Source organism: Hemibagrus wyckioides, linkage group LG17 (assembly GCF_019097595.1).
Source record: "Hemibagrus wyckioides isolate EC202008001 linkage group LG17, SWU_Hwy_1.0, whole genome shotgun sequence".
Classification (NCBI taxonomy): Eukaryota; Metazoa; Chordata; class Actinopteri; order Siluriformes; family Bagridae; genus Hemibagrus; species Hemibagrus wyckioides.
The window spans coordinates 24,921,204-24,941,823 of NC_080726.1; the positions used below are offsets into that span (position 1 = coordinate 24,921,204).

At 37.7% G+C, this 20,620-nt stretch overlaps 4 protein-coding genes across 7 annotated transcripts; 2 read left to right on the forward strand and 2 right to left on the reverse strand.

Annotated features, from left to right (window-relative positions):
• Positions 1–249: 249 nt before the first annotated feature.
• Positions 250–6,000, reverse strand: LOC131367566 (sarcolipin). Of its 3 annotated transcripts, none has more exons than XM_058412936.1 (2): positions 5,867–6,000; positions 250–611 (listed from the first exon to the last, which is right to left on the reverse strand). In XM_058412936.1, exon 2 carries the CDS (start codon positions 576–578, stop codon positions 480–482), a length of 99 nt encoding a protein of 32 aa, XP_058268919.1. In that variant the 5' UTR covers positions 579–611; positions 5,867–6,000; the 3' UTR covers positions 250–479. The 3 variants fall into 3 exon arrangements, 1 of the variants encoding a protein (XP_058268919.1); XR_009206949.1 differs by lacking the exon at positions 5,867–6,000 and adding an exon at positions 1,219–5,380 and having other exon boundaries at positions 472–611; XR_009206950.1 differs by lacking the exon at positions 5,867–6,000 and adding an exon at positions 1,239–5,380 and having other exon boundaries at positions 473–611.
• On the forward strand, positions 5,378–10,318 carry sfrp2l (secreted frizzled-related protein 2 like). Its single transcript, XM_058412937.1, is given in 4 exon segments — positions 5,378–6,031; positions 6,034–6,252; positions 6,835–6,915; positions 9,592–10,318. Coding segments are annotated over 4 exon segments (936 nt in total). The 5' UTR covers positions 5,378–5,709; the 3' UTR covers positions 9,906–10,318.
• Positions 10,319–12,080: 1,762 nt separating this feature from the next.
• On the forward strand, positions 12,081–13,209 carry tomt (transmembrane O-methyltransferase). The gene is made up of 3 exons (XM_058412858.1): positions 12,081–12,351; positions 12,418–12,614; positions 12,875–13,209. The coding sequence occupies exons 1-3, from the start codon at positions 12,090–12,092 to the stop codon at positions 13,193–13,195; spliced, it is 780 nt and encodes a 259-aa protein (XP_058268841.1). The 5' UTR covers positions 12,081–12,089; the 3' UTR covers positions 13,196–13,209.
• Positions 13,202–18,924, reverse strand: anapc15 (anaphase promoting complex subunit 15). 2 transcript variants are annotated; one of them, XM_058412859.1, is made up of 5 exons: positions 18,767–18,924; positions 17,904–18,025; positions 15,948–16,007; positions 15,347–15,484; positions 13,202–14,878 (listed from the first exon to the last, which is right to left on the reverse strand). In XM_058412859.1, exons 2-5 carry the CDS (start codon positions 18,021–18,023, stop codon positions 14,831–14,833), a joined length of 366 nt encoding a protein of 121 aa, XP_058268842.1. In that variant the 5' UTR covers positions 18,024–18,025; positions 18,767–18,924; the 3' UTR covers positions 13,202–14,830. The 2 variants fall into 2 exon arrangements, with proteins under 2 accessions (XP_058268842.1, XP_058268843.1); XM_058412860.1 differs by having other exon boundaries at positions 18,645–18,784.
• Positions 18,925–20,620: the final 1,696 nt, after the last annotated feature.

Consider the following 20,620-nt stretch of genomic DNA (forward strand, 5'->3'; position numbering starts at 1 on the left):
CTGCACTAGAGTTAGATCAAAGATTTAACAGTCCATGTGTTCATGCTAAAATGTCCTAGCATGAGGAGAATTCCTGATTCACTGCTGTATGTTTGATTGTTAGTATGTGTAATATTATTCCATTATTCTTGGTTAAAAAGGAAGGAGGGTATGATGGTTATAATGATAATGTGGATGTGACTAATATTTACGATTATTAGTTATTTCCTTGTAAATATAAATGCTGCTGTGACTCAGACACATACACACTTACGCATCACTTCTTTTCCACTTTATTGGAAGCACAACTTTCAGCTTAAATCTATAAAGTGAACACATTCTTTGATGCAAATGATTCACAAGTTGTGCAAAAGTAAACAAAAGCAAGTAAGGGGGTCAAGGGTCATCATCTTTCTTTCATTCTTCATTTGGAGCTCAGTAGGCACGTGCTGATCACGGTGGCCAGCTCCTCCACATGCTCTCACTCCAGACTGAACAGTTCATGCCTCCTGATAGGATCTGACAAGCAGCCACATGAGCAGAACTGTGATCAGCACAATCATGAAGTTCAGAAAGAGCTCCTGTGTAGATCGGTCCATCTCTCCCAGATGAGGGGTGGGGCAGGGACACTTCTAAAAGAGTAAGTAGGGATAAGGTGAGTAAGCTTTTTATCTGACTCAAACTGAACATGGAGAAAGAACAAGATACAGGTATAAGATGTGAGAAAGTTGGAAAGAATGAATGATTTTGGTAAAAGTGAAAACATTCAAATAATTTGACAGTTATTGTCCAAAAGTTTTCCTTGTGGAAACCACGCCTACATTTAAACCCCTCAATCATCCTTAAGTTTTAAATTCTCTTCTCTCATCTGTCCAGCTCTTTCACACTGACAGCTCTCTGGCCTTGATTCACACTTATATAAAGCAAAGATAAATACATGCCTAAACAATGCTGCTGTTATAAGAATAGTACTTGTTAAGACCATGTAATGATAAGCAGTAAATATTAATGAACAGTATGACATTTATAAAGATACAAAATGAAATAGTTTTTGTATATTTAAAGAATAAAGTGTGAATTCTCAATTAGTTTCACTGTCAATGCTGATTAATATGCTTTAAAATAAAAAGCTAATAAATAACAATATGGGTTTTTGGGGTTATAAAAAATGACTTAGAAAAAGATTCTTTTAGAGAGTGAATTTTCAAATAATGAAAATCCATTAGCAAGTTTACACACCTGGACAGGTGACTGTTTACCTGCTGAAAAGGCTTCTCAGATCAATGTGTTGTTAAGAAACAGAAATCTTCTTGCTTCTTTTGTTTTCTATTCTCTCTTATCTTGTGCAGAACTCTGTGTCGCACTGCGCTCTGCAAAACTTCTCTCCCTAAAAGTACTCTGATGATGAAGCACCTCCCAGGTCCTCATGTCACTGAGAAATTATCAAAGACTACTGCCAAAAGGAATTAAGTTCTCTGTGTATGTGCCACTGAATGTTTATGTGTTATATTTGGACAGAATTAAATTGATGAATTCTACGGCTTATTTCCATTTTTCGGAAAAAAAAAAAAACTAATGGCAGTGGCAGAATTAGATCTCATTGTGCATTCTGCATTAAAAGCACAGGGGCATTACCACTGAATTTGATGTAACAGCAACATAAACAATTTCAAATAATTAATATAAGTACTATCATACTATCATAACTGCTTTCACATCATCTTTAATATTGAAATGCTTTTTATAATCATTTGAAAACGATCAGACTAAACATGTAGCAGAACAGCATTACTGTGTGATAAAAGCAGGTTATGCAAAAGACAAAAAGGGCTGGGCATGTAGGGTTGGAGGCGTTTCCAATTTGCATATTCGATTCATCTGGATTATTTCAGAACAGGAAACGTTTTGCCATTTCTCTTTTGTTTTTATATAATGATGCATTTTGTGGAATGTCAAGCTTTATTATTATTATTTTTGAAACTTATAGGTTACTGTAAAGGTGAATTATGAGACTTCTTATTATTTTTCAGTGACTCAGGGCATTGGAAGTTGCTCATGAAATGTTGTAATGCTGTTTTCAAAGATGTCCTGTCGTTGAAATGCATCAGGCTAAATCTTTATCATCTCCTGTTTCCCTGTTCTATATTTAACAGTTCTATTTGTTGTGTCATGTCCGAGCTCAAACATTTGCCTTCATGGGAGATCTTACATTTACTGCACTATTCACTGGGCCTTGATTTTAAATGAAATATTTAACCACAATTTGGGTTTAAAAAGCCTTTCTAATGGGAAGCAACACAAGGACATTTCAAACAAAGCACATTATTAACATAAGTACATATTGCAAGTAAGACCTCGAAACACAGGATACATCTACAGGAAAAAAAGGAGAAAAATCTAATTCTAAACAAATGTAGAAATGATCGGTCCAGAATTTCTTGCCATAAAAGCTGGCAGTCCTCCTGGTATGGAGCGTAAACTGCTGTCTTTAGAATGATCCAGAATAATCCAGTCTGGCAGCTTTGCTAACAGCTGCTCACATCAGTGACCCAGATAAAGACTGAAAATAGACTTTAAACGATGCCTCACTGTCAAATTGTAAACAGAGCTCATGCAAATATTCATCAGTTTTATGTTTACGTGTTTATTCTATCTTCGGCACTCAGGTTTTTTCTGATATCTTATTGTTCAAAGGCTGCTGTTGATGTTTTCCAACTGGAGCTTTAAAATTATGACAATCTTCATATTTCCCTATTTGGACTTGAAAGCATGTCACTGTGCATGATGTTTCCATCACTGAAGTAAGTGTAGGACAGTGAACTACACACACACACACACACACACACACACACACACAGACACAGACAGAGCTCTGCCCTAGTAACAGTACAGATCTCATCACGTCCTCACTGTAATCTCACGTACACAGTCTGGCATGCAGACTGAGCTGCAGAAGTGGCATGCAGTTCCTGCAACACTAGACAGCAAGAGGAAAAAAAAAGAGAAAATCAGGAAAGAAACACAGTTTAGAATCCTATATATACTGCACTCCTGTTACAGTTGTGTATAAATTTTATTGTGATCTAAAATATTTAATAAACTTACTTATGATTAGGGAAATGTTGGGCTGATATGGGTGTTGCATGGTCTAAAATGAGGCATTGGAAGAGGCAAAAGTACAACTGCTTTAGCACAATCTAAAAAAAAAAAAAACTGTGAAATGTCCCAGAATCCAGTCTGAAAGTGATGGTTTTAGTTCATTGTCCCCAATGTGGGTTTTACTATTTTTAATCTTTCTAGCCAAAACATCACCATCCAAAATATAACTGCATACAGATATAAAATATAAATGAAAGAGATAATTATTCTTTATTACTCCAAGGATACATTGTGTCCAGGGTGTAGGTGGTTTCTTTATTATGTACCAAGCGACCAAGAGCAATAGCAAGAACAAGATTTACTATAAAACTAAATGCCATCAAACAACACTACAAGTGAGGTGTGTGACACGGTCATATTGGACACGGCTATTGACTAATGTAGCCAGCATCATGCAGTCTGTGTAAAAAACCACCTACAAGAATTTTACTGTATTTGGAACTTAAAAAAACAAAACTGTACACACTTACTAGTCCATTTATCATTCATCAGTCATATTTAGTCATTCTGTCATATCCAGAATACATAATCCAAGCTCCAGAAAGAGATCAGTTTCTCCATAAATTAAAGAGCAATGAAGGGAACATCCAGCTTAAATAGTTTCACATAGGATGTGTCAGAATGTTCAGATATGAAAGATATGTCACCTGTTTATCATCATAACTAACTATTCATAACATTTCATACATGTGGGCTGGTGTAAATTGTTCTGAATTCTATCTATTGATGTGTCAGGAGACGAGGGGGCTATATGGAGTACAAAGTCTGTTCACATGCCGGGAAATACCTATACAGCTATATGTGACCTCCACATCAGAACACCAAGAAATGTGACTCCATTTTGAGGCAGACAGACAGACACACACATACCACTCACAAACTCAAAGGCATTTATTTTGAATTCAGTTACACCACAAATATGAAATGAAATTCACCAGACTTTATACTTTTCTTTATCAAATCTTTTTTACCCGTTGAATAACTGATTTAGTTTTAATAAAACATGTACTTTGTTGGGAAAAAAGTTTCTGTAACCTGGACCTGGGTAGAGCTTCAATACATCAGACCTATCAAGTCAAATCTTCTCTTCATATCATACAACTACCAACCATTTGAGACATGTGACCTGGGGTAGATGAAGCCAATCACATCTTGTAAAATTGCTGCTCCTGCTATTTCACAGGGTGGTGTGAAAGTACTGTGCATAAAGTATACACACTCAGAAGAAAGTACTATACAACCTCTTTCTCACAGATAACCTATAATTGGTTTGGCCCTCCGACTCCGACAGCATTGGCAGTTGTGCTCTCTACATTTTATGTACGTTTCTGTCCAAACGTCAGTTCAATATTTGTTAATTATTTGGTGGTAAATGATAACAATAGAATTAAGGATGTTAATTATATTTTTATGCAAACATTTTTGATTACTATTGTTGAAGACTATGAATCTCTGAAGAGATTAATTTTCCTCGGATTATTGTTCCTTATCGTTAATGTTCATTACTTTATTTGTTCAATATTTTGACAGATCTTGCACCGATTAACTGCAAAAAATTTGTAAATAGCTTAAATCCTTCTGCAGTATGCAAAACAAGTAAAAAGTAAACCATGTCTTTGAAGCGTGGCAATGGAGGATTTTATGACCTGCACTAAACTGGTGAGAATTACACACTCCTGTAGGATGTCCAAATGCATAAAAACACCAATTAATAAGCAGGCCACTTTTCATCCTTCATTTCCTGTATCCTGTGTAAAAGAACATCCTGAAATGTCCTTTTTTTTTTTTTTTTTTTATAAAAATATCCTCGGTTAAGGTCATGAGTGCAGAAAAAAAACTGCTTTGTTATATCTGGCGCGTCATTACATAATTTCCTGCTGCTTATCTACCTACGTACCTATCCATCCATCAATCCACAAACATTTATCAACAAAAATGGGACATAACTAATTACAAAGGACATAATTAATCCACACTGTAACAGATTAACTGTTATGGCTAAATTGCAATAAATTATAATAAAGGTATCTAGTTACAGTACATGAGCTTATTATCAAAGTGCCTTCTGAGTACAGGTTTTATTAGTAGTAGTAGTAGTGTTCATCTTTGGCAAGTGATGCAAAATAATCAACTGTGCAGCGCATCTCTCCATCTTTAGTTGAATATTTATTTATTTATTTATTTATTTTTTTTTCTTTTATTAAATAAATTACTACATATGTTTCAATTGACATGCTTACTTTTCACACTCAAGGCTAATTTATGCAGTTTCATTGTAAACACACCTTCAGATTTTTCACACGATCAGATATTACTCACAATAATCACAGGTGAAATGTCTGATTCTTCTTTAAGCGTGCAAATGACGACTCTAGTGGACGGGACAGGGGGTGCTCATACTTTGTGAAGCGAAGCACATAGACTACGGTCAGTAATTAAACAACTAATTCAACTGATTGGTCCGCAAACAATTACTATGACGTAGACTGAAGCAATTGGACAGCCCAACACAGCCGTGAAACATGAAAAGAAGAAACCGTAAAAGAAAAGACGAAACCGTGAAGATTACATATGGACAAACGGCTCTTGCCTTTCCTCGCGCTGTTGCATAGCATTGGTATCGGTAAAAGACATGATGTTAAATTAGACGCACTGACAGCAGACGTGGTTTCCGACTTTGTAACGTCGGTGGAGTTTGGCAGCGCGTGGTCCGTGTGTAGGCCCGTACCGAGTGACATGACTCTGTGCCGTGGATTAGGATACGCGCATATGCGGCTTCCCACGCTGCTGGGCCACGAGAGCACGCGTGAAGCGGTGCAACAATCGGGCGCGTGGCTACCTCTGGTCCATAAACGTTGTCACCAAGACACCACCCGATTCCTGTGCTCGCTCTTCGCCCCGCGTGCCTGTCAGAGCTCAACAAGTCCGTGCGCCCGTGCAGGAGCCTATGCGAGAACGTGCGTAACGCGTGCGCGCCTGTTATGAACACTTTTGGTTTCCCGTGGCCGGACGCGTTTAACTGTAGCCTCTTCCCCAGATTTAATTCCACGCTCTGCGTTCCCGGAAGTGAGGACACCAGACGCAGCCGCCTGGAGGTTACTGGCGTCATTCCAGGTTTTTTTTTCTTCTAATGATCTCATTTTAAAGTGAAGACACTCTGCTGTTATAGAATATTTTACTGAACAAAAGGTGTATGCTCATCATAATAATGAAAAATAATAAATAATAAATAATAAAAGCATGATGTGGTTCAGTTAGTTCATTATTGTTTATGTACTGAAGACTGAAGGATGTATGTTTTTTAAAAACTATGGAGCGGTGAGGAAACTATAACTCAAAAGTTAAGTGCGGCAGACAGCTGAAGGGAAGTGGATGTTTTTGCAAAGGGAGGTTAACTGTCTTAAAAACTGTATGAAACGGTCTGCTGTGACGGAGTTCAGCAGTTGCTCCATGGACCGGCTCAGCTTTGTTCATTCTCAAAACAGTCTTCTATTGGCATAAAAACCCTGAGATTCTGAGCAACTTCTATGGCAGAAGAATTTTCTAGGACACTGTTAAAGACTGATTTCCAAACACAAGCTTTAATGTGATGACATCACTGACGGCATTTCGTTAATGGTCTCTCTCTCACACACACACACACACACACACACACACACTTTTGAGTAACCATTTGTATTTCTCTCCCGTGGGCAGGTAAGGGGCTGTGTGATGCCTGCAGCCCAAAATCCGAGGTAGAGAAGGAGATTGAGGAAAACTTCTGCAGAAGTCAGTTTGGTGAGTGTGTAAGATCAGTGTGCATTCAGTATCCAGGTGTTGTTACCAGACGTCTCTTTTAGGACTTAAAATATAAAATAATGCAATATTTGCATAAACTGCAAATCTTTGATACTACACATCTTTTAAACAACGTGACAACCAAGAGTAGCACCTGATAGAAAAGGTTTTTAGATCTGTCTGAGTACATGAACCTTCAGTCATTGTTCACCTTGCTGCTCTCAAGCTATTGATGATGAGCATCAATGGAGAAAATTCCATGTTGAATAGAAAAGCAATAACACTATAGAGAAAATGTGAAATGCAATACACTAACTGCATTTATTTTTCATTACTTAAATGAACACATTACACAGTGAAAAGCAAAAATGTTCAATGCATTGTTTTTGCATCAGTTTATCTCTTCATTGAAAAATGGAAGCATTACTTTTTAAATTAAATGCTAAAATAATTCAGCATTTAACTTTCCTCTGTCTACAGTGCAGTTGTGTCCCATAATCACTGTCCAATCACAGCCCTGCACTGCACTCGGGGCATAGCTATAATCAGAGGAGAAGAAAATGGTCCATCAATGGCATCATTTTTCAGGAGGTGCTGTCTTCCATCCGCTTTAAAGTTTCTTGTTGTTTCTTTGTTTGTACAACACTAAACTCTTTATCACATTTTACAGAATTATTTAAACACATTATAAGTGTTCATAATATAAAATACTCACAGCTCCTAAAACCATTTTAGAGTTTTTATATTCAGACTCATTTATTTCAACATTTCTGCCAATTTTTTCTCAGTGTTTTTCTCCATATGGTAAATTATACTTTCTTACTTGAAAATCATATAATATATTATTATATAATATTTGATGATAATCATCTTCTTCTTCTTTCGGCTTTTCCCTTCAGGGGTCTCCACAGCGAATCATCTCTCTCCACCTATCCCTATCTTCTGCATCCTCAACACTTGCACCCACTAGCTTCATATCCTCATTTATTACATACATATACCTCCTCTTTGGCCTTCCACTTTGCCTCCTGCCTGGCAGCTCCATGTCCAACATTCTCCTACCAATATACTCACTCTCCCTCCTCCACCATCTTAATCTGTCCTCCCTAACTTTGTCCCCCAAACATCCAACATGAGCTGTCCCTCTGATGTACTCGTTCCTAATCCTAATCAACATCTTCAGCTCTGCTACCTCCAGCTCTGACTCCTGTCTCTGTCTCAGTGATACTGTCTCTAAACCATACAGCATGGCCGGTCTCACCACTGTCCTGTATCACCTTCCCCTTGATTCTTGCTGAAATTTTTCTATCACACAGAACTCCTGACACCTTTCTCCACCCATTCCAACTTGCCTGCACTCGCTTCTTTACCTCTTTCCCACACTCTCCATTACTCTGGACTGTCGACCCCAAGTACTTAAACTCCTGTACCTTCTTCACCTCTTCACCCTGTAATCTTACTGTTCCACTTCCCTCTCTTTCATTAACACACATGTACTCAGTCTTACTACGACTGACTTTCATTCCTCTTCTCTCCAGCGCAAACCTCCACCTCTCCAGGTTTTCCTCCACCTGCTCCCTGCTCTCATTACAGATCACAATGTCATCTGCAAACATCATTGTCCAAGGAGACTCCTGTCTGACCTCCTCTGACAACTGGTCCATCACCATAGCAAACAGGAAGGGGCTCAGAGCCGATCCCTGATGCAGTCCCACCTCCACTCTGAACTCCTCTGTCTGCCCTACAGCACACCTCACCACTGTCCTGCTCCTCTCATACATGTCCTGCACCACTCTGACATACTTCTCTGCTACTCCTGACTTCCTCATACAGTACCACAGCTCTTCTTTTGGCACCCTGTCATACGCTTTCTCCAAGTCTACAAACACACAGCGTAACTCTCTCTGACCATCCCTATACTTCTCCATCAACATTCTCAGAGCAAACATTGCATCTGTTGTGCTCTTTCTGGGCATGAAGCCATACTGCTGCTCACAAATTTCCACTACCTTCCTTAACCTAGCTTCCACTACTCTTTCCCATAGCTTCATTGTAGGGCTCATCATCTTTATCCCCCTATAGTTGCTGCAACTCTGCACGTCACCTTTATTCTTAAAGATCGGCACTAATACACTTCTTCTCCATTCCTCAGGCATCTTCTCACTCTCTAAAACCCTGTTAAACAGACTAGTTAAAAATTCCACTGCCGCCTCTCCTAGACACTTCCAGACCTCCACCGGGATGTCATCAGGACCAACTGCCTTTCCACTTCTCATCCTCTTCAAAGCCTTCCTGACTTCATCCTTTCTAATCTTATCTACTTTCTGTTCCACAGAGTTCACCCCTTCTACTCTTTTTCACTCTCAAAATATTTATAATAATAATAATATTTGATGATGATAATTACTGTAATTCTATAATAATTAATAATTTTATATAATTCTCCTTTTTTTTCTATATTTAAAAAGTGTTTTTCCTACTCTATCCTTACACTAACATTACTTTTGGTGTTTTAAACTACTAAGACTGATTCATTCATAACCTTGTCTTAATTTTTACTATTTTAGGTGTATTATGTTGATTGTTTTATATCGGGTTGACTTTAATGTATTATTTATTATACAAAAATAAATCTAACATTAATTCTGTTTTCACGTTTCTGTTCCTCCCAATAAGCATTCAGGCTTCAGATTGGCTCCTCCGCCTTGCAGGGGGTGGACCTGCGGGTGGAACCTCAGGGGCGGAGTCAGGTCCTGCGTTGGGAAGGTGAAGAAGAGGAGCAACAGGTGACAATGCGGCAGAGCGGCCTCTGGCTGACTGATGCCACTAACTGTTCATGCCAGGCACTGGAGGGGCAGAGCTTAGGTCCACTACTGGCATTGGGGAACATGGAGGGCAGACGCATTGTTCTCTCCCGACTGGTGAAATGGCCTCACCACGAGAAAGAGCTAAAAAGATTTCTGAGGAAATTGAGCAGGAAGCCATGTTGAAATTCCTACTAATAACTGTGAAAAATTGCTAGAGCACCACTCTAACTTTTAATCCTTAACCAAAATGTTCAACACTAAGGCCTTGGACTTTCTGGTGTCATGTGGAAAGAAAATGTATTATATTAAATTTAAGGAATTAAATAAGTTTATTAGAAGGCAGAAGAAAACCCAATGAACTGCCAGAATAAGGGGCTAATATTTACTAGCAAACATGGTTAATGGTTAGAATTATAGATTAGTTGTCAGTCTAATCTTAACTAACTTCCTGGTGCATGGGTTTACTTACAAAACATAATACTGTGCCAAGCATCAGTTTGGAAATTTAGCTAGTGACACAACTCCAGTAGCTACTGCTAGAGACCTAATATTAGGTGAGCTAACTACACAGCAGTGTTGATATAGCACATGTACACTTGAGCATTTTTGTGTGTTTAAATGTGTAAATAGCTGCTCTGTATATTTACATGTATGTTTAATCAAAGAACTTTTTTTTATTTAAGACCTAGATTTTTAAAATGAAAAACTATTTTCCCATTAAAAACATCTGTGACACAATTGGGATTTTTTTTTGGTGATCTTTCCCTTTTTTTTTTTTTTTTTTTAACAGTTTACTGATGTATCTCTATGTAACTTGATTCAGTTGAATGTTGATGTGAAACATTAATCTTTTCTTATCTTATTAAGAAATGCATTTCAAATAAGAAATCTTCCTCAACACTTAGCTTAGCATGCTAGTTATTTCCCGGACACCCCACAAACACATTCACACAGAGACCATTTATCTTAGCCAGTCCACCTTCTGGCACATTACTGGAAGGTGAGAGGAAACCTACATGGGCAAAGGTGTGTGTGTGTGTGTGTGTGTGTGTGTGTGTGTGTGTGTGTGTTTTCTCAGAGCTGCTGCTCAGTGTAAGAGGAGCACACCTGGGTTAATTAATAATTCATAGTAGGAAGCTGATTGGCTAAATTGTCACCAGTCTACCACACACACATACACACACACAAAATGAATGCATTCCCCTTCTGATCAGTTCATCTTATTGTCTTCTTATCTGCAAAACCGAGGAATTCATCAAGACATCATCAAGGTTAGTTGGACTGTGTGTGTTTGTGTGCTGTGTATCTCTAATGAACATCAGCAATGTTTGAGTTTAAGTAACTGTGCAGTTCAGTCAGCTCTTAGTGCTCATCAGTGCTAATTCAACTGTTTTGAGGTCAGTTTCTACATAATTCCCCAGGAGCTCTATGTTTTACTCACCATATCTCTAATAAAAGTCTTCACTTGTCAAGTGGCCAGTTTGATGGCCTGACCAGAGATCAGTGTGTATTTGTTAACAGTGTATCTCACTACTGAGGTTAAGTATGTTCTGAAATAAATAAATAAATCTGCCTGAAACAAAAATATAGAATCTTTGCCAGACAATGTGAATCAGTTGTCAGAGTTTGCTGTTCAGTCAGATTCATTAAATTTTTTTGTTTATGTATAAACTATTAAATTCATTAAAAGCTTATGTGTTTTGCAAATGTTTTACTTATGACACTATTTTACACCTTCTCTGACATGTTAGCACTACATGGTGTGATCTGGACCATGAGTAGAGCTGAATGATCACAGGGATGTATAGTCTGAGGAATCATGGTTTATTAGCCTGCTAGCTAATTTATTCTATTTACACCTGACATTTCATCATCCAGTGAAAATAAATACAGAAATATATTTTAGCCAAATAATTTAAAATGATTTCATTTAGGTGCACCTAGAGAAACAGATGGAGCCTTGATATTTTTCACTTGTGTGTGTGTGTGTGCAGATAGTGTGCTGTGGTTTCACTAAATAATAAATAACATTTGATGATGTCATTATCTTCATAGAGGATGAGAACGTGGTAGGGGGTTCGGTGGTGTGGTTGGTAACACATGCAAACTGTGGTAGCATGCTAATATGCTAATAAGCAACACTGTTATATTGGGGCAGGTGTTCCAGGACAGGACAGGGGTTGAAGAGGGTGTGAACATAGGTTTTGCCCCAGTTATAATATGTTATAATAAACTCTAAGCTAAGTTCATGCTACTGGACCTGCACCTGGGACAAACATTTTTTTAATGTTTGAACTACTCATGCTACACGTGAAAAAGAATGCTGAACATCTCTTGCTATTAAACTGCAGCAGTACACTGTGGGAAATGGTGTCTGCGGCCATTGCTCTGGCCTTCGTGCCGTTGTTGCTCACACTGATCATCCGGTACCGGTTTTACTTCGTGCTGTTCTACCGGGCCGTGCTGCTCCGCTGGGTTCAGGATTTTATGACAGGCATCAGCAGGGAGGAGAGAGTGTACGAGTATGTCCTCACACACGGCACGCCAGGAGATCCCAACAGCATTCTTGACACCTTTGACCGCTGGTGCAACAATGTCGAATTCATCAGCCATATAGGACCCAAAAAAGGTATCTCTCACTCACTCACACACATATACAGTGTAAATTTAGACTAAACTTCCTGTCATGGCTCAGGTTTGATTCTGGACCGTCTGCTGAAGGAGCTCTGTCCTCTAACGGTGTTGGAACTGGGGACTCACTGTGGCTACACCACGGTCAGAATTGCTCGCTCGCTGCCTCTCGGTGCTCGGCTCTACTCGGTAGAGATGGATGAGAGAAACGCGCATGTGGCCGAGAAGATCATCCGACTGGCCGGGTTTGACGACGACACGGTGAGATCCATAAAATTCAACAGTGATAATTCTCTTGTTAAATGGAATTTCTGTAGTGTTTAGAAGTGAAAATAAACATTTTTTAAATCTGTCAGGAAGTTTGAGTGCTGTAATAAATTTTAAAGACTACATGAAAACAGTAGGAACATGGAAATGTAATTAAGTGTTAATCACACAGTCGAGATTAAACACCATGTTGTAAAGTTCAGGTGGAATCTTTGGGGCTTGACCTATTATTTCTCACCCCTGTCCTGGTGCAGGTGGAGCTAATTGTGAGACCGTCTGATGAGGTGATTCCTCGTTTGCGTGAAGATTTTGGTATTGAGCGCCTGGATTTTGTGTTTATGGATCACTGGAAACGGTGTTACCTGCCGGATCTGCAGGCTCTGGAGGACAGTGGGTTACTGGGCGAAGGCTCAGTGGTGTTGGCTGATAACGTGGTGTTTCCCGGCGCTCCTAGCTTCCTGCGCTATGTGCGTCGCTCTGGCCTCTATGAACACCGTGTGCACCGAGCCGCACTCGAGTACATCCGGGGAATCCGTGATGGCATGGCGGAACTCGTGTACCGTGGCATCAAATAAAGGCTATTTGGGATATCGGCATTTTTATTTTCAAATAAAAGACAGTGAGCAGTTACAAAGAGCAAACTGAAACAAAAATAAAAGCTTGCACAACATTAAATTTAAAAAAAAAAGAACAGTTTTGAGTAAAAATTACAGAATGTCAAGAAAATTCACTTCAACTAACTAAAAAATTTTAACTGCATTTTATTAGATAACTTTTCACAAAAGTACTGATCTAAAATAAACTGAATTTTATGAAGCTATATTATGTACAAGCAAAATTTATTTTCAACTAACTTTTTTGTCTCATGTAATGTCAGCAAACTCCTAACTCAGTTAATATTGGCTTAGCTCTAATTATCAAAAAAAAACAAAAAACATGTACATTACAAATAATATTTCACAAACATTAAGTAGATAATCTGCTCATAAAACCTTAAAAAACCCAGAATCTGGATTCAATCTGTTTTTTTTTCAAATTATTCTATTCTATTGAATCTTTGCAGAAAAGAGAAACATCACATATACAAACAGGAATAAAGTTTAAAAAAAGAAATGTACACTGAAACTGTTCTATCATGCAGAAAATAAATGTACTGAAAATATTTTGTCCCTGAGCAAAAACACAGCAGCTCTCTGGGCTCAAGAGAATTTTGTCTTTTACACTTGTTTGATTTTTACACTGAACAAAAATACATTTACAGTTTTCCTCTCTTTATAAAGTATGGATTTAATAAATACATTTTTTGAGTTAATGAACGTTAAAGTTGGTTATAAAAATAGAGGACAGAATTTAAGGCCATGGATGTGAACTCAGTTAAATCAAAGAAGTAAAGTTACAGAATTCTACCTTTAAATGAAATTCTCAAAGAATATTAGAAAGAAAAATCAGGAGTTTCCTTTCTGCCTCATTCAAATGGTTCATTCCACTTAAATTCTTCAAATGTTTCACACACCCATGGAAGTTAAATATATTTGTTTCAAATGCTAGAATCAAGTTTTGGGTCATAAGTTTAAAAATAATTAATAACACTATTTAATCAGTCATTTAAAAACACAAGAACCAGCTAAATACATAACCTGTTTTAATTCAATCCACATTATTTGTTCAGATGATGAAGATTCAGTTTCAATGTTACAGGTGTTACCCATAGTGCACGGATGCAAATATTTAAATAACAGCATTTTTATTTACAAGTACTGTTTATAGAAATGTAAAACATATATACATTACACTCAAACACAAGCACTGACCTGGAAATCAACAACTCAATTCTCACCCTCTCTCATACACACACTCTCTGACTGACACACACACACTCTCTCTCTCTCCTTTATAAGCACTGTGTTTACTGTCACATGGCAGGCAGTAGAATAATTTGTGTGTGTATGAGTGTGTGTGTGTGTTACACACTCCTACACTTGTCCTTGAGTAGGTGACAGTATGATGGACTAAATAAAAAAGACACTAGGTTCACATGATGGGTGTGCCCTTAAAAAGAATCCAAATGCTATCATCTGACTCTCATTAAAAAAAAGCATGCATGCTAATCAGCATGCGCACATACTCAGAGAGAGAGAGAGAGAGAGAGAGAAAACAGTGTGGGCAGACAAGCAAGTGTCCCTCTACCATTCTGAGACTAAATATGAGGTTCAGATCATCCACTGGTCTTGGTCCTGATCTGCTCCCTCCATATCCACCTGAACACAAACAAACACACACACACACACAATATTAACAACAATATTTAAGATATAGTATTTAAAATGCACTATATTTGATCATGTTTGCTTGAACATATCACATAATAACCACGCATAAAACAAACCCCGTTGCTCCGCCTCCTGTGGCTGTAGATGAGTTTATATCAGAACAGACACAGGGTCAAAGTTTATTCCTCTCAAAGTACATGGAGTCTCCTTTTCAGAAATTCTGACAATGTCTCGGACGTCAAAATGAAAAATATTCACACGTGTCTAATGCTAGGTTTCTAATAATCTCAATTACATTAAACTGTGAACATGTGCTTCCTTCTTTAACTCTGATGTGTTTATAGACAATAAATACAGTATTTTTATATTTATATAGAATGGAGGTGTTTGTGGTTAAGGGTAGAAATGACTTGCCATCAAATGCACCTTAGCAGACTCTCAAAACAGAAATCTGACCTCATTTATCTCGCCATCATCAGGAAACTCATTATAAATGTTCATGTCATCCATGTCCTGCATATCTTCATCCTCCTCAGAGTCCTCCTCACTGTCCTCCTCGTCTTCATCATCCTCCTCTTCCTCCTCATCAAACGTCTGCAAGTAATAACAGGATGCAGTAAACTGCTGCCATGGGATGTTGTGGCATGCTTCATTTGAACACTGACTGAAATGTGCCCTCAACATGCCATTTTAAAATTTAAAATTTGATGCACTACAATAAATTATGCAATGTGTTTTTAAAGGCCATGAAAGATTAAAAAGATGCTGAACTGACTCTACACCGTTAGTCATTCATAATATTTGTAACATGCAATTTTTTCTTCTAAACATGTAACATCCTAGTGATTGGCCTAAGAGTGACCTGAGAATGCAGACCTGAGTACTGAGACACAGTATTAAGAACACAAAACTGAGAACGAAAAAATAGAGTACTAAGAACATTTTGTAATAAATTCCTGTAAAGCTGCTCTGTGACCTAGGTCCATTGCTAAAAGTGCTTTATACAAATAAAACTGAATTGAACTGGATACAGAACCTCACCACAGTGGGGATTTACCTCAAACACTGGCCGACCAATGGGCATCAGATTACTGTCCTTCTCTGCAATGTTCTGTAACTGAGAAAACACCAGGTTTCACACACACACACACACAACAGTAAACACAAAGATACTATACTAAACACTCACATAGAATATACACACTTTGTTAAAACATACATACACACTATAGTAAAGACAGACAATATGGTAAACACATACACAAAATATAAACAAAGCATAATAAAAACACAGACATTACACACAAACACCACACTACATTATACTGCACTCCTTTAAACCACAGTAAAATACACTACATACACTACAGTCATGTGAAAAAATTAGGACACCCTGTTGAATCTTCAGTTCTTTATTAAGAAATATCAACACGTCACTTTCTGATCTTATTTTAATTTGTACCTGTAGATGAAAGTGATGTAACTGCATGTAAACAACAAAATATCACTTTGTTTTCACTTATTAAACAAAAGAAATCAACAAAAATGAGTATTTCACTTGAGGAAAAAGTACCTGAGGAAAAAGTAGGACACCCTCTGCCCTAATAGCTAGTGTTTCCCTCATTGGCTGAAATAACCCCAGTGAGACGTTTCTTGTAGCCATCTACCAGTTTCTGACCTGGACTGGAAGAATGTTTCCCCCACTCCTCAATGCAGAACTCTGTCAGCTGTGTGATGTTTGAGGGGTTTCCTGCACACACAGTCCGTTTCAGATCACCCCACAGGATCTCAATAGGATTTAGATCTGGACTTTGACTCGGTCATTCCAGAATTCTCCAGGTTTTACTTTTCAGCCAGTCCTTGCTGGATTTATTGGGATGTTTTAGTCATTGTCGTGTTGCAAGGTCCAGTTCCACTTCAGCTTCAATTTTTTGACAGATGGCCTTACATGTTCCTCAAGCACCTTCTGATCCAATGAAGAGTTCATAATGAACTCTATGATGGTGATCTAGTCAGGTCCTGCTGCAGCAAAGCATCCCCAAACCAGAACACTTCCACCTCCATGTTTCACAGATGGTATGAGGTTCATTTGCTGAAATGTTGTATTTGGTTTACACCAAACATGCCCTGTTATGGTGTCCGAATAATTCAGTTTCAGGCTCATCTGTCTGAAGCACATTATTCCAGAAGTCTTGGCCTTTGTCTCTGTGTTCTTTGGGAAACTTCAATCTTGCTGTCATGTTTTTTAGACAGCAAAGGTTTTCTTCTTGCACACCTCTCATAATAGTTAAAGTTGTGTAGTCTCTTTCTGACTAGAGATTCATGCACTTTGGCATAAACCTGGTCATGGTGGCAGTTGTTTTAAATATTCTCCACTTGTAAATGATTTTCTGGACAGTGGAAAGGCTGATTACAAATTCTTCTGAGATCTTTTTATATCCCTTACCAGAGTCATAAACATCAACAATCTTCTTTCTAAAGGCCTCAGAGAGCTCTTTGGATCTCACCATGGTGATGCCTCTCACATCAACAATTAAGAGCAAACCAAGCTAAATGTCTGAGGTTGAAATAAGGCAAGCCTCCTTCACAATGCTCTGGAACAATATTCTAATCATTTGCAACTGATGTGATTCACCTGTAGGTCATTTGATCCATTTTAAGTACAAATAAATGTGGGTGTGTCCTTACTTTTACCTCCCAATTTGGATTTTTTTAAAATGACATTTTATAATTTGTTAATTATTTTACAAATCATTTTAAAAAAAGACTAATTTTTCCACATGACTGTACATTAGACTACCTCACACACATACACACCACTACACTTCTTTAAACTACAGTAAACTACACTACACACACACACACAAATTTACACTACACTAGACACAAGTTCACTTACCACACATACACTCCCACTGTGTACTCTAGAACTAAACACACTGTACTACACTACACAAAACTTCACTAAATTACACTGCAGCACACACACACACCAGTCTGCTCAACATCTCACCCAGGTCTGGTGCTGCTGCTCCTGCTGCTGAAGTTCAGTTTCATCCACACACGGCCGGTCCAGATTAAACCACAGAGACTCTGTCACCCTGGGGAATAAAGAGGGGAAGAGCGTGGACATGTCTAATCACACACACACACACACACACACACACACACAAGGATTATTAGCATGGAACAAACATGGAAATAATTTCAAACAGGAAAATCTATCTATTGTTTTACTAAACTATTTACTCCTACTGCTACTACTACTACTAATAATAATCATCACTTCATGCACTGTAATCTGATCAGAAATTGCTGCAGTTTTAGGAATTTATGCACTGTATTAAAATAATATTTATGTTCACATAAATATTAAGTCCCAGACTAATATTTGTTTTAATAACATTGTTATATTAAGTGTTATTACGTACGAGAATTAATGAGCTTAGGCATGTTTAAAATTATAATGTGTAATGATTACTAAAATACGTGATAGGCTGGAACAAAACTCACTCTCTCTCTCTCTCTCTCTCTCACTCACTCACACACACACACACACAAACACAATTATTAAACGCATATGCCACTAAATATATCCACTATAAAATAGGACAGTCCCAAATGACTCTCTACTATACTCATTAGTCCACTAATAAGGGTGCATGTAGCATTATCTCATACAGAGTGCAGGGCACCTTTATAGGGAGCAGGCCGTAATTTAGAATCAAACCCAAAAAGATCGTTAACGACTTACCTTTAGCTCAAGTTTGTACAGAATTAAAACCATAAAGTGATGAAACACACAGCTCCAACACCAATACACACCCTGCAACAAACCCAGGTCACAAATCATCCATTTATATTCCACATTCTCACCTCAAGGACGAGTTTCACCCTAGACAAAACAAATTTTTAAATTCTCCAGCTGAGCGGAAGCCGGTGTTCTGTCGAAAGCCTTCCCACCGGAAAAAAACACTGATAATCAGTTCCGCCTTTCTTCGGCCAGTGTTTCTATGCCTGACCTGGGAACAGTTTTCAGTTTTCTGATGAGTTAAACTTTTAATCGCTCCAGTTTTACAGAGGATAATGAATCTATCTATCTATCTATCTATCTATCTATCTATCTATCTATCTATCTATCTATCTATCTATCTATCTATCCATCCATCCATCCATCCATCCATCTAGAGGCTCCTTCCAATTTTTCATCATAAAACTGCATGTTGTTTGAGTCACTTGTACATATTTTGGTCTTTGGTTATTTTGGTCATTTGTCAGGAAATGTAAATGCTAGCTGATTGTCAGGAAGTTGTTACCTCAAAAAAATGCCTTGCTGTATGAAGTTCAGCAGAACACAATCCTCTCTAAACATGAGACAGCATGTCAGAAAAGATACTTCTCTCACCTAAGGTGTGACTTTCAATTCCTGTTTGTATGGGCAAATAAGAAGAAAAAAAAAATCCTAACAAGAATACAAAGCCAGTATTGCTCTGCAGACCTTTGCCCTTGTAGTTTAAGATGGTGATGAATATCCACCTCCAGAAATCATACCAGCAGAGTAATTACTGTTAATTTCTATCACTATTTTCTGTGACTGAGTGTACAATACAAAATATGTATGTAAATAGGCAATTATTACCCCTATTTGTACAGAATATTTGTAAATACAAATATTTTTTAATATCCAAAATGTATACATTTGTAGTGTTTTTGTTAAATTTAGGCTAGGACAACCTAGAAGTTGCCTAAACTGCAACTTCTAAGTTCTATTTTTGTTGTTGTTTTAAATATTTTACACCACTTTACTGTGGCATACAGGGTTTACCTGTAGAAATCCTAAAATAAACTCTATTTCACAGTGTAAAATTTCACAGTGTTATGGAGATTACAGAAAGTCAATGCAGAGAGTAAGCCATTAGCAAATCAGATAAAAGACACCTTCAACTCATCTATTATTTCAAAGAAATCCTTACTTTGAGTCAGTTTATTACATAATCTACTAAAAGTCTGGGTATCAGGAAATGTAAATGTCAAGTGTTTGCCAGGAAGTTGAAACACTGCTGCAGTATGCATGAGATGCTCAGAGTAGGTTTCAATACTTAAAAGAAGCACCAAAATAAAATACAATCCAAATATTTCAGGTCTTTCAGCTTTCTCATGCTCCAGTGTGTGTGTATGTGTGTATGTGTGTGTAAGGCTTTTTTCTTGGATTTAAAGAGTAAGAGCACTTCATGTGCTCGATTTCTGTCGTTAAAAAGTTAAAATCTTTCAACATCAAATTAAAAGCATTAGTTTTCAATAACTATTTTCAGCTAACAGACATATCAAGCTCATAATTGGTTATTTTATATAAATGGCATTGACTGTGAGAGAGATATTAGTTGGTATGTTTCATCAAACTAAATTTTCACAGGTCTGACAGCCAATCAGAATTGTCTATGTCACAATGTCCCGCCCCTTTTCAACCAATCAGAACTCATCTACTTCACAATGTCCCGCCCCTTATCATTCAATGAGGATGATCAATGTTTATCTCCTAAAAGTTACATAATAACCCTTGAAGGGGTCGTAAACCATCACCCCACAATCACCCCACACACACATACTCATACACTTAACCACTTGTATATGGTTAATGTTTCTACTGATTAAACATAGAAGTTGTACGTTTATCTCCTGAAGGTTACATAATGCAGAGTTCCCAGACCCCCACAATCACCCCCCCTACAG